General features: G+C 35.1%; 3 protein-coding genes across 3 annotated transcripts in view; 1 reads left to right on the top strand and 2 right to left on the bottom strand.

Moving 5' to 3' along the window:
• The window catches only part of LOC135683075 (cilia- and flagella-associated protein 119), a 37,270-nt gene extending 31,973 nt beyond the window's left edge, over positions 1 to 5,297 (bottom strand). The window contains exon 1 of the mRNA XM_065198226.2: positions 5,005 to 5,297. The gene's annotated coding sequence lies outside the window, so the exon portion shown is untranslated. The remainder of the gene's footprint in view (positions 1 to 5,004) is intronic.
• A 5,914-nt stretch (positions 5,298 to 11,211) lies between these two features.
• LOC135683071 (neuropeptide Y receptor type 6) lies at positions 11,212 to 12,339 on the top strand. Its single transcript, XM_089109454.1, has one exon. It carries the CDS (start codon positions 11,212 to 11,214, stop codon positions 12,337 to 12,339), a length of 1,128 nt encoding a protein of 375 aa, XP_088965580.1.
• Positions 12,340 to 14,498: 2,159 nt separating this feature from the next.
• Positions 14,499 to 15,539, bottom strand: LOC148959923 (galanin receptor type 1-like). The gene has a single exon (XM_089109457.1). The coding sequence runs from the start codon at positions 15,537 to 15,539 to the stop codon at positions 14,499 to 14,501; it is 1,041 nt and encodes a 346-aa protein (XP_088965583.1).
• Between the last annotated feature and the right edge of the window lie 260 nt (positions 15,540 to 15,799).

The following is a 15,799-nucleotide window of genomic DNA, read 5'->3' as shown; positions in this document are numbered from 1 at the left end:
AAATTCTCGCAAAAAAGACAGGCATGTTGAATAAGAAACAAGATATCAAGGCTGAGAAAAATGTTGCTAAGAAAAATGTTATTTGCAATCTGAAATGTGTAAAGGGATGCAGTCGTGTCATACAGAGGAGCATTACTTAAAACAAATTATAAAAGGATAAAATCATTTCGGACACTAATTTAAGGTAATTAACTTAAGGTAAACTGGTATTGTATTGCAGAAAAGCTTCTATTCGTCCAGAGCCCAGAAACCATTACGGTTCCACAACAGTGAGCTGGGGGGAGGTCATTCAACCTTGTAGTAGTTTTAAGGCAGGCAAATAAACAGTGTATTAAGTAATAGGAGTTCACCATTGTGCTTGAATTTTTCTTTTTTCCTGACACATCGTCAAGACCAAAGCGTAAAGATAATTTTGCTTAGATTCTATTTCTAAGAGCTTTTATTCAATGATACCAGGATAAATTTGAGAACATTGTCTCATCCGAAGGCACGTTGAAGCGATTTCTGAGCTCTGTATACTACACAAAGTCATCTAAAAAGCAGCCGAGGTTCCCGGCTTATGGAGACGCATATTCGTAACGTATCTTTATATGGAGGTTTCACGATTTAAACATGAATAATTTTAGGATAGAGATGGTTTATCATACCCAAAGATTGTTTAGGCTCAAGGCGATTGAAATAGGAAACATGAATTTCTCAGGATTTCTCAGGATCTCTCCAACAGGATTCAATACACAGTCTCCTCTGACTAAACAGCTGAACAGCACTGCCATATTTGGTCTGAAAAGCTGGTGGCGCCAATTATTTTGCTCTTATAGTTGGAGCGCACATGCTATCAAAACTGCTACCAACTAAATCTACTAACTAATTCTATCTATCTATCCATATAGTTTGGAATACATAATTTTTAACCATAGATTCTTGAAATGTAGTACCAATGGAGAAAAAAACTTGCAAACGCTACTTAATTTTATAAACAGATGTCTAAAACATTTTGTCAAAGGTTTAAGTTCAAAACTACAAGGCTATTGTACATTGCAAACTCCGTTATTGGGGACCAAAAAGTTTCCAGGTGGTTGACTTAACGCTTATTGTGCTGCATTGGAGTATTAAAGAGGTATTGCTGTTAAGAGGAAGTTTAGGTATCTCGAGAAAAAAATTTAAGCCGTACATCGTTCGCTGTTTGTTCTGATCAAGGATACTGGAACGATAGGTGTGGCCCCAATGAAACAGAAAACTCATGATGTAAAGTTTCCCCTATAACACCATTATTGAATACAATGAAAATAATAGAAGTTCATGAGTTACCTGAACAGAGTATTTAAAACTGGATTATCTTAACGAATCGTGGCTTTTTAACATAATCAGGTCGGCGTAAGAGCAGGGTGTTATTTGCAGAATGACCTGTTGCATGCGGGCACAGCTGCGAAGAAGGGGGGAAAGGGAGGGAAAATTGCCCCAGTGAGGGAAAATTTGAGGTTTAGAGGGCCTCATAAAGTAATGAACTCTAAGAATGAAATTAATCAAAAGAAGTAGAAGAATGTCTCAAAATAATAAAAAAACTGTAAACGGTTGCAAGAAATGACTGCAATAAATATTCCAAAATATTCCCAAAGACATTTTGAGATAAACTTAAGGGTGTGGTCGCAAAAATCTTCTCGGCGGCCCTGCATGCAGGACATCTTGGCCGTTATTCAAAAGGAGAGTTTTATCATAAATGCAAAGACAAGTATCCTTTTTTTCTAGTTGTACATCATTAAGATTCTAAGCAACTTGTTTATTGGGTTGTATATAACCAAAGTATTAACTGATCAGAGATAAAAATGACATTGTGTAACTAAAGTTCAACTATTGAGGATCGATTTTAAGCACTTTTCTAAAACTTTGTTATGCAAAGAAGTATAAAACTGTCACTCTAGATGCTTTACAAAAACTACTGCTTAGCAACTTTTGTACTCGTATATGAGTTGTTGCCTTTTTGCGAAGTTTCTACACAATATGCTCATTTTTAATAAAATCCGACATCTTTTACCGAGATTCCATCTTCTTACTTTTCGGATATTTTGAGGCACTGATGTTCTTAAAATGTTCCTCTTGTTTCAATATTTATTATTCTATGTTTACTCACCATAAATTGTTTCTATGATCGCTATGCCCTTTAGTCTACCGGAGAGCAAGGGAAACGCCCTTTTTCGGTACAATCGTTGAAAAAGTTTTTTAATGATTTTTCCAAGATTGTGCAAATACATTATACATGAATCAAAGACACGTAGACATTTCTCTGCGGTAAGCTCATAGGCGTTCATTCTATATAATTAGCTGAAATAGTAGCTTTTTGCATTGTAAATAGATCTTATTACTTTATTACGGGCCCCATCGAAACACTGGCCCCGGACCATTTGCCCCTCCTAACCCCCCTCTGGACGCCCCTGCTCGTGCGTTCTTACAAAAATATTACTTTGTGTTTTGCCTTGTATGTGTTTTGTTTTTAATGTCATTTTTGTACTAAATTTATTTTTTAAGCAAAGTTTCTGCGCGACGTGTGTTTTTTGTCTTTCAGCAACATTTCAAACTACTTTCATCTCTTTTCTAGCCATTGACGATGAGTACATGTTTGAAACGTCGTGTTTTTAACTATCAAACTTATTTATTTCATTCTGGTACTCAATTTACTTGATAACTTTATTATCGTTATTTTGTTTCAAACTATTATTGAGAGTTTGGGGCTTACGAGAAATTGAGTTAGACATAGTTGCCAAGTTACCATATTTTTCTGGAGAATTCAACATTTGGGTGTGAAAAGACAATTCAAAAATGCGATTCTCATAAATTTTCTATGCATTACATTGCATATAAACTAGTAACATTTTCCACATAATCTCAATTGTATTAACAAAAATTGATCTTAATAACATGTTTCCGCAAATAATACACTTTGAAGTGTTTGGGACACAATGAAAACACGAAGACTTGGCAACTATACTTAACTCCATTTCTTGCTAGCAGCAATTTTGCTTAAAGGGAAGGACACATAAAGTAAAGAAACTCTGCCTAAAGGGAAAAATACTTTCACTATCATTTCATAAGAACACACCTTTTAAAAACACCAAACATGTCTTAGGGCGATTGAATCAAAAATAGAAGTCTAGCATGAAAACATGTTAGAAGCTGGACAAAAAGGAACATATCAAACTCTTAAAGAACGTCATTTCATTTTAAGACAAATAAGTACAAAAATTTTATAAATCAGATTTAAGTACAAACCAATGTCAAAAGTTGTTTAACTTAGAGCAGTCCTTTTTAATTCACAAAACTCTCAAAAAATTTTGCGACTTGTGATTGCAATAGCATTGAAACCTTATGCAGACAACAATCTTTTTTGCAATCTCTTGTTTTGGTATACTTTTAAGTTTCTTTTCTGCTATGTTATTGTTTTACTACAATGGATATTTGAAAATTGTTAATGTTAGTGTACACAGGTATATAAGCACAGGACACCTGGTGCAATTGTGCTTGATGAGTTCTTTTCAAGTGTTGTGAGAAATGTTTCCTGATAATAGTTTAATTTTGCCAAATGTTGTATGAAACATGCTTATTGCATTCATTAAGCATATATCATATTTCAATAACATTTTATTAAGTGTAACATGGTACTGCTAGAATAAACTGTAAAAATGATATGAAGGAAAATGAGTCATAAAAAATAATGTTGACAGAGTAGTCCAACTAAAAACATAACTTTTCAGCAAAAAGTTTTGGAAAACTTTAATCTGATAAATATAAACATGGTTTTCATGCTAAAATTTGACAAATTTATATAAAATTGCACAATCTATCTATACTGTCATGTTTCTATACAATATAGAGTAACTACAGCTCCTTGGTTAATGCTTTTTAATTATTTAATTCATAAATATGCTTTAAAACCTTATTTCAAATATATTGATGTGTATGTCCCGATGCCATTGCTTAATGCTTTGCTCCTGCTAATTATTAAAACACTATTTTCAAATTATAAATGCATATATGTTTTACAGTCGATTCAAATAATTAAGTGCTTATTTGTAAAGACTATACCTGATAATAAATTATCAACTAAGTGATATAAACTGATAAAGTACTGTTTGTCGTAAATAGATTTTGAAACTGTTGTGTTATGTAGCCTTGAGTCAAAATATATTTTATGCTTATCAATGAGTCATCACCAAATTTCATAAAGAAACTTATTAGATAGAAAAATAGGCCACACCCAGTTAGGAACACTTACCACGTAAAGTTGCCAGGTATGTTATTTTTTGAATTGTTCTTTCATAATTGGATAAAAACTTATTTTATGTCATTTAGGTAAGGGCAGAGCCAAAAAAAGTTTTTTCAAGAGGTGATTTTTGCAGACAAAAAAGGGCCTGCCTCACTATTTAAGGTTGTGGTCAAAAGATAAATACTCTTACATGCTACTTTTATTCGTTTCTGTTTCAAAGTTTATACTCTAGTTCCATACTTTAATGTTCAACTACACAGAAATGTTAATATGTTAGTATTGTTGCAGAAAGGTTACAGAGTGAGTATAAAATTTCCATCTTTTGCCTGGGAAAAATCCTTAATGTGCCGACGAACAAAATTTCTCATTTAGATGAGAAAATAGCCTTTTGAAATACAAAAAAGTCAATGTTATTTTTGTCAGCTGCGAAAGTTAATGAATGAATTATCTTTGCGTTTGCGATACAAGCTGCTAGGAGGTTCCCGACTAGATCTCTTCTCTATTAAATACCTACAGTCGGTTGTATATAGTTTTACAGGTAAAATATTCAAATATTTCATGTCAAAACAGACAACAGTCACCAAGATAATTTGATGAGGATAAAACTATGAAATATCCTAACACCGCGTAGGACTAAACCATCACGTGCCGTAAAAAGTGGGTAGCATGTTAATCACGTCAAGGAAAGAATAGTCCAATAACAATTTATTTAGTCCTATTCAAACATTTAAACAGTAACAACATACCTTCAATTTCTTCGACACATCTTTCCAAGTCACTCAAATTTCGCAAATCTGGTCATAGGCCATTGCTGTTGCACCATCTTTCTCAAAGACTCCGATTCGTAAATTTTTCCAAAATGAATGTAGGGCTTCGCGCTTTGTTTCCCGCCAGGACCATCAGGCGAGCACAATGCGAGAACGAGGCTGGAGCCCCTCGGCGCGAAGTCGCAGAATCTTACATGCACTATGGGTGCTTGGGATGCTGGGGGGATGAAGTATATATCCTTTAAAACAGTGTACTGAATGAAAAGGAATACAATGGGCAGCACGCAGCATTGATCCAGGCATCAGAGTTTACCAGAGTCGAGTCAAAATCCCCCACTCATATTTCATATTCTTTGCCTGAGCCTCCAAAGACAGTATTATTTGCACACAGCTTCTTGCATATTCAGCAATACTCTACATTGTCCTTGCATGTAATTTTTTCTGCAAATCCAAGGGGCGCTGGGGGGTTGGGGGGGGCTGGAGGGCTGGAGCCTGTTCACCTTTGTCGAAGTTTCTCATAACTTTTATTATTTAATGGTACCATACTTTATTAGCCAACATGGGTACATTTTCATAAACGTAACTATAAGAACGTGGTAAAATATTTTGATCAGTTTTTAAGCATTTTAGAATGAGTAAATAAATGCATATATTAGGGGTATTATAAAAATGCATAAAATGTATTTTCAAAAATATTTAAGGGTAATAACTGAATCTCTGCACATTTAGACTTAAAAACTACCTTTGATGCAAATAGTGTAGCAAAACCACGAAATATATTTCAAGAAACTACAACAGACAATAGCTTAATGCGAAAACACCTTGAAAAACGTTTTCAAAGTCTTCAAATAGACAAAGGCTCACGTAGACATTACCGCAGCATTTACAAGCCATCGACGGGCCAACATGGTACTGCTAGAATAAACTGTAAAAATGATATGAAGGAAAATGAGTCATAAAAAATAATGTTGACAGAGTAGTCCAACTAAAAACATAAGTTTTCAGCAAAAAGTTTTGGAAAACTTTCATCCATTAAATATAAACATGGTTTTCATGCTAAAATTTGACAAATTTTTATAAAATTGCACATTTTGTCATTTGCTAATCAATCTATACTGTCATGTTTCTATACAATATAGAGTAACTACAGCTCCTTGGTTAATGCTTTTTAATTATTTAATTCATAAATATGCTTTGAAACTTTATTTCAAATATATTGATGTGTATGTCCTGATGCCATTGCTTAATGCTCTGCTCCTGCTAATTACTAAAACACTCTTCAAATTCTAAACGCACATATGTTTTACAGTCCATTCAAATAATTAAGTGCTTATTTGTAAAGACTATACCTGATAATAAATTATCGACTAAGTGATATAAACTGATAAAGTACTGTTTGTCTTAAATAGATTTTGAAACTGTTGTGTCATGTAGCCTTGAGTCAAAATATATTTTATGCTCATCAATGAGTCATCACCAAATTGCATAATGCTGGTGACTTTCTTTGAGATTTCAAAACAAAATTTAAGATGATAGAACAAAACAAATTTGCGTAGGCATATTTTAACGAAGGCTGTCTCTTTTGCAAAAAAGGACAATTTTTCATTAGTGTCTATCTATCTCTTCACCACCGTAGGTGCTTGAATAAGTCCTCGGCGATTCGAAAATGAAAGTCACAGGCGCATTGATATGTTCTAGAGATTAAACTTTGAAATTAATAATTACATACCGATTTGAGGGGTTGCTTTGTATCATTATCATATGTTTATCAGTACACATATTTTTTGTTGTATTTTGATTTTCTTTTGACAATTTTCATATGAACTAAGAACTTATTCTAATTTAGGGACTGCATCATAATCTGCAATTCTAAATGGGGCGAGGGTGCAGTACAATGAACACGAGGCCCTTTTTACATAGATAGTTTGATATACATTTATACCATTTATCAAAATTTATCAAAAGTTTTGAAACTAGAATTTATAGACTAAGGAAGATTTTTAGACTACATAAGTAAGAAAAATATTGCCGCAAAAATGTTTTTGTGATTTTTTGGATCAATGTAGGAAAAATCTGCTGTTATTTTGGAATTTGGCAAGATAGCTGAACAAAATTGCACAAAGCTTACTTACTTCATAAAAAACACACGTGGTCATATTCTAGTATCTTTTTATCATTTAAAGGATACAGGACATTAGCATTTCAAAAATGATATAGCTACTGATATTTTGAAAAAAATATCTTATAATTACTCTTTTTTTTCTTAAAATCTGTTTTTTCATGCTTGATTTTAAGTCACTATTCATTCCGCTTTTTTGTAAGATGCTATTCATTCGAGAACAAATTACCATCTTGATCCTTAATCTAACTCAAAATGACAGCTGCATGGCATCAATGTATCCAAAGCTTTAAATCAAGGAAAAGGTATAAAACTTTGTGTTAGTCTGGGAACAAAACAAAAACAAAACAAATGAAATTCAGCAAATATGGTTCATTTATAAGGTTCACAGCCCTAACTCTCATTTAAAGTAGAGATGCCTCTTTTTAGATGGCATACATAGTTGAATTTTCTTATATACCAAACATATATTTTACTTGACAAAGAGCCAATGAAACCAGAGGTTGTATATTGATGCATAAGGTTCTAAAAGTAAGATTCCAGTCATCTCTGGAGTTAAAACACCCTCCCTATATTGCTGCGTGCCAAGTGCTGCTTCTTTGACACAGACTAATTTGTACAGATTATGGCGCAGGTAATATATTTGATTGTTTATCTTCTTCTTCTCAAGTGACGACAAAAGTGACATCATAATTGACCCTGATCATTACATGCAAAGAAGCTTGCTATAAAAGATATAACGTTTTGCTTTAATTTCCTTATGTTATGCCCAACTAATTCCCTTATGTTAATTTCCTTATGTTTGCATTCAAAGTTGCTGGTAGAGTCCTCAACTAAGCTCAGCAAGGTCTGTACAAGTGCAGTCTTGCCAAAAATATGTTGACACAAAGACCTATTAAAATTTTCTGGAATCAATCACCAGTATCATTTTTCAAAGGAACTACTTATTTTTGTCAAATATATTATCTGCAGCTTCCTACATGCCTAGATGAATTCTTCTTTTTTCACTATTCCGCGTGAGATTAAATGGAAGTTTTTTGCCTGCCGACACAAATATCAACGCAGATAGAATTCATCTGGCGAATATAGCTTTGATAAAATAATTGTTAAACAAATATGTAAAATGCATATTTCAAGCGAAAGGTTACAATCAGAATGGGCGTGATTAATAAAAACGTAAGCATACCAATCTACGTTTACCTCAGATGTTTATAAATGAAATGTTCGTAATTTCATTGTTGATACGGTAGTTAAGAAGGGACGGTATTTCTTTAAAACTGAAAATTGTTTAATTCATAAGCTTCCCCCGCCGTATTACTAATCGGCTGATAACGTCTAATCTGTCTTGGGATCTTTCAACAAACTCGTATATCGCAAAATGTACAGAGAAAGTCCACCTTGCAATGAATTAGTTGTAAAGTGTTTTGTTTAACTGAGTACAAATTTATCGTAAGACTAACATTTTACCGCCCTGGCCTAAGCAACAAACGACGCGGTTTTTGATTTTCAATGATAACACACAGCACCTTGAAAGTTCGTCTAGTCGAGATTACCATTGATAGAGAAAGCAAGGACCAAGAAGCTCGGGGATAATCTGATTTGTTCTGGTACGACTGCAGACTACTATGGAGTGCTGCTACCAGAAAGGTATGCTACTAACTAAAGCCTATTAACTTTTCATTTGGTTTCCAATTCAGCAAAAAGGACTTTCCAAAGAAGTCATCAATGTTCTGTAATAGCATTTTTGAATGCTGTTGTTTTTAATCACTCGTTAACTTGTGACCAACCAATAACCTTTATTAATTTATCTATTTGAATAAACACGAATTGAACAGATTAGAAACTGTTCTTTCGAAACTTTCTAAGGCTTGACTAATGCCTATACGGTACGTAAGTTGCTACTTTACCTAACCTTTGTTCGGGTGCTAAGCTGAAATCCTGAGCATTGTAAAAAGAGGCTTTTTATTAGGTATCTATTCATACCAGAGTTACAAGGGATGCATTCTTTGAATATTGAAGGTGGAGAGAGGGGACAACACAGTCGAAAAATGCAGGTATCAAATATCGAAAAGGGAATATGAAAAGAAAGAGGAAGGCAAGCTCAAAGTACTCTATTGGCATTTGGTACGGCCCCAGCTTAACTGCTCTCTGTGAAATGCAATTTTGATGGAATTTAATGCTGTGTGAATAATTTCAGTGGAATAAAGCTTATTTACAAAATTTTGACAAACATATTAAAAGGGTTAGAAAAATTTAGTTGCTTTCTTATATAGTGAAAGCTTAAGGATTATGAATATTACAAGATTTAAAGGATATGAATCGTTTATATAGCAAGAAATAGATGAAAAAATATTAATTTTTAGGGTATGTAGCGAATCTCAGAAGATCAGTACCACTGGGTACATGTGTCAGCGTCCAAATTAAGGTTATTCTAGCTTAGTTTTTCAGCAGCTTTCAAAGGCTTGTATGATTTTTGCTATCCTGTTTCATGCATAAATTCACGTTAATTGTTTACTCGAAGTTACTCTTAAGCTCGCTTAAATTTCGGAAACACGTTCCCTTGTAAATCTTCAATTTTCTTAGTGAGGTTGATTGCAAATTATTTCTGGTGTAAATATCTTTACAAAGACGACCATCATGTTCTGGGCATCGATCATATTTCGGAAACACATTCCTATATAAATATGAACTTTTCTTAGGAAGTTGTTTGCAAGTGATTCCGGGGGCTTTGATCATATTCTGGGCATCGTTCATGTTCTATGCCGAAGAACCCTGAATTTCTTAATATGTTTTCTTGTCAAGAGCATGTTTTTATCAGACTTACGGCAGCAATTTTGAAAGCTGTAAAGGATTTGTTGAAAATTATCCAACTTTGAAAAATTCTTTAATCTAGTGATAATGTCGCGCATCAGATATTACTTTGAGTTTAGAGAAGTGAACTATTAACTTGATATAACTATATGCATAATATGAAGAAATATGGTGTTATAGATTGCATTGAGATAAAAATGTAGACACGTTATTTTTAGTGCTCTAGACAGGTGAACAGTGGCTGCGACGCAGCTATGAAGGCGCCTTCGAGCCGCAGCTATGCAAAACATCATTGACGCGCCTTGAGAATGCGTCGCAGACCCTAAAAGAAACTTGCATCATTTCTCTCAAAAGTAATGCGGAAAATGTTTTTCGTCTTTCAATGACATTCTAGGCACGGATTTTATCTAATTTTTAAAAAAGGGCAAACGTGCCTATAAAAAAGGTTGTGTGTGCTACAAGATTGAGTTTTTTCTCTAACCTGTTTCAATAATTCAAAAACAAAGAGAATCGATGCAAATCTCTCCTCCGTTTTTGTGTTCAAGGCTTACTAATCTTAAAAAGCGGTAAATAGAAGCTGCGTTTGAAAAGATTAATCAGCTTCCAAGCAAGGTTAATGTTTCTGAATTAAGAAAGAAATACAAAAAAGCTTTACGAACTTAAAGATTCTTTGCAAGTTGAGGGCTGGCTTTTCAACTTATTTCATCTAGCTCAAATATTTGATTTCCTACACCTCATATGGTATCATATGGAGTACCAAAATTGCTCTTTCCAAGCTCCCCGGGTCAATTTCAGGCCACATATGTACTAACTGATTTCAGCATTGACTTTTGCATCAACCCTTAAGGTATCTAATGGAGATTTAATTTCTAGGATCTGTCTTTTCTATTATAAAAGTGCACAGGTATTTCTTGCCTTAAATATTTAGAATAGAAAAGAATAAGAAATATATTTTTCACCCGCTTGGCAAAGTTGACAACTTCCAGTTGCTGATTAAAGACCGTGTTCAAATTTTCTAAGGTATTGTCCTATAGAGCCAGGACTTGACAAAAAGGCGATAAATTTTCAGACTGAAGCTTTTCATTATTCTGAATCTACTAACCCACGTTTCACAAAAGGTAAGGGGACCCATAATAAATTGGCTTTTATGTCCCAGAAAACTTGAATTTCATGGATATTTTCTGATTTTTCTCCCTAGGTACACAAAGATATAGCTAAAATACAGATTTTTCAAAGGGAGAGGCCAGTATCAGAAAATGACGCTTTTCGCCGCAACAGGAGTCACTCCGTTAAACGAAACTACAAACAATACATTGCACTCCAGCCAGATTTATACCACTAGCTCTGTTAATGGGACAGTAATTGGCAATTCCAGTACCACTCAGTCTTTATCAACCATATCTACTATACGAATTTCAATCTATGCAGTTTCCCTTTTTTTTGGTTTAGCAGGAAACAGTCTGGTTATTATAACAAGCATTCTACAACGCAAACAACTTAGCCGCTCACGGTTTTTGATTGCACATCTCTCCTTCACAGATATCATTTTTACTTTACGTTTACCCCTTCAATTCAAGCTTGAACTTGAAAATAATTGGTGGGACTATGGCACAGCGTGGTGCAAGATTTTTCATGGGGTCAATTCAATGTCAATGTTGGCTTCTATTGGTACAATGACAGTTATTGCGGTGGAGCGCTACCGCGGAATAACTAAACCTTTCTTGGCGAAGAAACGGTCAACTTTGATATACAGTTTGATTATAGTATGGGCAATAGCTGTTCTGACGTATTCTCCTGCCTTTGCTCTCCGTCAGGTGATAAACAACAGGTGTCAAGAGGTGCACCCAAATGTTGCGTTTTCAAAGGTCTACAGCGTACTTCTGGTTGTCATAAAGTATATCCTGCCATTGTCTATCATAGGCTGGTGCTATTCCAAGATCGTACATGCTATAAGAAAGCGCCCAAAAATCGGCGAGCATATTGCCCAACAAAAGAGAAGGAGACAGGATGATAAACGCATAGTTAGATTGCTTGTAGTAATGGTAATTGCCTTTGCGGTCATGACGTTGCCCGCCTCAATCTGGTGGTTATTATATGATTTTGAACTATTCAAGTCAACGGACAGTCCAATGCAAATAACAGAAATACTTGCGACCATGGTTTATCTTCATAGCTGCGTTAATCCAATAGTCTATTTCATTATGGATGGCAAATTCAGGTCTGATGTTTTGGATATTTGTAAGTGTCGTCGCCAGAGCAAGAAAAACGTCACCCCGCACACAACTAACAACAACGAATCGGCTTCTAGGCAGGTCGGCAATTTTAACAAGGCCTTGGTTGCAGAAGAGAAGTCAAATTCAGAAATTTCTAGCACTAAATTCTGAATACTTTCAAGCTTCTTTGACCTGATTGCACCGATGCACGTCAAAGCAAAAACAATTACTGCTGCCACTTGTCGTAAGGACTGGCGATAATTACTTAGCCAAAAATTTAATACTTTAAGGAAAGAATTTTCAAGTTCCTGTTGAAGCATGAAAACAGAGAAATACCGAGTTCTAAGCATCTTTTGGTTCTTCTTATGTTAAAGAAACAACAGACGTTACAAGATGCTTTGGAAGCGAACTTGCAATCCTAGCAGTAACTTTGAAAAAAAACAACCTCGTAGAAAACTTTATACGTTGCCATCATGGAGACACTTTTTCATTATATACGATGAAAATCACAGCAGAAATCTTATGTTGCAATTCTTCTGTACCAAAGGCTTAGTTAACTATGGTATAGATAAAAGATTATTTTTAACTGTGTCGCAAAAAGTCGCAGAATTAGTCACTTGCCAAGAAAATAACGTATTATTTGAATATGTATCTTAAAGATGCACTCGTAGATGCATGCACTTTATAAAGATATCTCAGTTAAGAGATTTGAAAGTATCAGGAGAAGCCAAAATGGACATCAGGTGTAAAAATTAATATATATATATATATGAGTTTGTGACAGGTTTTCTTCTACAGGTTATATTTCTTACTTGAGCTCTTAATGGCATAAAACTGTATAATCATAATTTATTACGTCTTGACAGCAAATTTCATGTTGGACATCCCAGATTGAAAATACGATTCGAAGAGATGCTTATTTGTTCAAGTATACAATACCTAAATTGAAACTTTAATCTGCCTTGTGGAATATGTAGGGGTGAGTGCAGAAATATATGATGAAAAATTCTAAAGAAACATTTCAATTCACAATTATAACTATGTCATCAGCACAGAGATATAATAAATTTTTATTGTTAACCTCAATTCAGTCTCTCTCTAGTATGGCAAAAATGAATGTCAACGGACCCAAGATTACAATTTTTTGAAGAATGTTAAAAGGTAGAAAATACATGAAAGAAAGCATTGAGTCCATAGCATGAAATAATTGAAAAAATGACATGTTAAGCAGATGACGATGGGCAAACTAGGAATTGTTAAGCTTTAATGAAAAATGAGCTAATAATGAGCGTAAAGGATAGCACTGGTATGTTTCACAAAAGCCATTTAAGTTCACAACGAAGACAAATGATTATTTATCGCTTATTGGGTAGACTACTTAGTTATTTAATTTAGCTAGAAAAATAACTACGCTCCTGGCAAAAAATAGCTGAGATATATAATCGAAAAGGGAATTCACGTGCTATATCTACATATAATGTGAGCTGGTGACCTAAACCCCCCTCCCCCCATGGTCAATGTTGTTTAGGATGGTTACAGAATAAGTGGGGATTACAACAATAGTTACCAATCCAATCACAAAATTGATTCGGGGGAAAGGGGGTGGGTGATTTGTAAGTAGCTTCTGTCTCAGCATTTTTTGCCAAGATTGTAGTTAGAAGAGGCTCTAAGATGCCATTGTAAAAGCTGGCTTCAATTAAAATTAGTGCGACTTGGTAAAAGTGCCTTGCGTATGAGAATACGCAAAGTAGCAAGAACAAATCCGCTTCAGCTACATAATGTTTGAAGATCAACACTAACTCCTCACTGGCGTCAGTTGAACACTTTTAATCTCATTTAAACTAAAATTTTTTATATACCCATTTTATCCTTGAATTTACTGCATTGAAGAAATATAATTAATGCCATTTGGTACATATACAAGGAAGCAATAGCTATGGTGCTGACGTTATGTTGTCTTTTGTCTGCCTCATTCATTCCAATTCATGGACTAGTTATTTTTAAGAAGTTGTGGCGAGATGGGAGAAGAGGCGAAAGTAGTAGGGCATCTTCATCATGGATGAAGTATTGGAGTTTTGTGTAACATTATCACAACAATCCAAGTTGCACTTAAAAGCAGTACGTAGCGCCGTTCATTGGTTTATCGAAACAAAGAACAATTTTTGTTTCAGTGAGTTTTCATTTCGTAACAAAGGACGCTTAATGATGCTAACGATGAGTTGTTCTAATTTGTCACACTTCTCTCATTTCGAGAACCCTCGAAATTCAACAAAATGAACAGCGCGACACACTGCATTTAAAGGCAGTAAAGATCTCAAAGTAAGTTCTACTTAAACTTTAGACACGAATGTCACCACCCTTTGCTGATTCGTAACGCTTCCATTTGTCTCAGGATTCTTGAAGCAGGACGAAAAAAGTTCTCGAACTCCTTGCTTGAACTTTTTATCCATTATCCCGTAAATAACAGGATTGATTGCACTGTGCAGATACAGAAAAGCGGCAAAAACCTCGACAAGATCAAGTGCGACGGCACTGTCTGTTCCTCCGAAATCGTACCAAAGCCACCAGATTGATGTTGGTGCCGTTAATATCGCAAATGCGACAACAATTACGACAAGTATTTGAATGATTCGCATATTTTCGCGCTTTCGGTTGACTTCTGTCGCTTTATTTTGGTGCGTTGAAACACGAGTGGGCCGGCGGTGGATTACCAGTCCAACTTTAAAGTAACAATAGGACATTATTCCCAAAGGTATGACGTAACGAAATATGAATATTATCACCGAGTATGCTTGTTGCACGGCGAGAGATGGGTAGCTATCGCTGCAGTAGATGCCGCGTATCTCCAAGTAGTACATGTATGGAGAATACGTTAAAAGGGCGATTCCCCATACGATCAAAATGCTGATGATGATATTCTTATTGGACCATTTAGAAGCGTATGGCTTTGAAATGCCGCGATATCTTTCAATAGCGATCACTGTGACAGTTTCTATCGATGCAAGCAGAGAAGCAGAATTGAACCCATGCATCACCTTGCAATAGAAACGGCCCCATTCCCATACGTAGCCATTCACTTCAAGGCGGATTTGAAACGGTAGCCTTATTGAAAACAGTAGGTTGGTTACGGCCAAATGCGCCATTAGGATTCTACAAGGCGATAAAGATTGGCGATTCAATACGGATACCAGAATGACTAAGGAGTTCCCGATCCAACTTAGGATTATACTTAGAACGTAAATCGCAATCCTGATCTTCTGCTTGTCATTAAGAGCAGTCGCTGCTGTGGTTGCTGCAGTTGTAAGAGGCAGACTTGTAGAATTGAAGCATGAGCCGTTAACGAAAGAAACATTTGAGCAGTTGAGCGCCATATTGTTCCAATGCAAATCTAAACGTCTTAAATGTAGTTTGATTCCACAAGGTTGGTAATAAGGCTAAGGATAATATAGAAAGTTCATTACCTGTGGTACTGATTATCGGATTGCGTATAGCAGCTACAGGCCAATCGAAATGGTTGCAAAGACGAGACAGCAGTGTCCTGTTTATGGCTGGATGCACCCTTGCAATGTATAGCTTCCAAGTACCATGAAAGTTGCAAGCAATAAATCGCAATGAATCAAGAAGAACTTTC

Source organism: Rhopilema esculentum, chromosome 7 (assembly GCF_057945365.1).
Source record: "Rhopilema esculentum isolate cy_ngs chromosome 7, ASM5794536v1, whole genome shotgun sequence".
Taxonomy (NCBI): domain Eukaryota; kingdom Metazoa; phylum Cnidaria; class Scyphozoa; order Rhizostomeae; family Rhizostomatidae; genus Rhopilema; species Rhopilema esculentum.
The sequence above is the reverse complement of the archived record's forward strand: the minus strand, read 5'-3'. Positions and strand labels throughout refer to the sequence as shown.

Coding starts and splice junctions, on each gene's coding strand:
- LOC148959923 (XM_089109457.1), bottom strand. CDS start 15,539: ATGGCGCTCAACTGCTCAAATGTTTCTTTCGTTAACGGCTCATGCTTC.
- LOC135683071 (XM_089109454.1), top strand. CDS start 11,212: ATGACGCTTTTCGCCGCAACAGGAGTCACTCCGTTAAACGAAACTACA.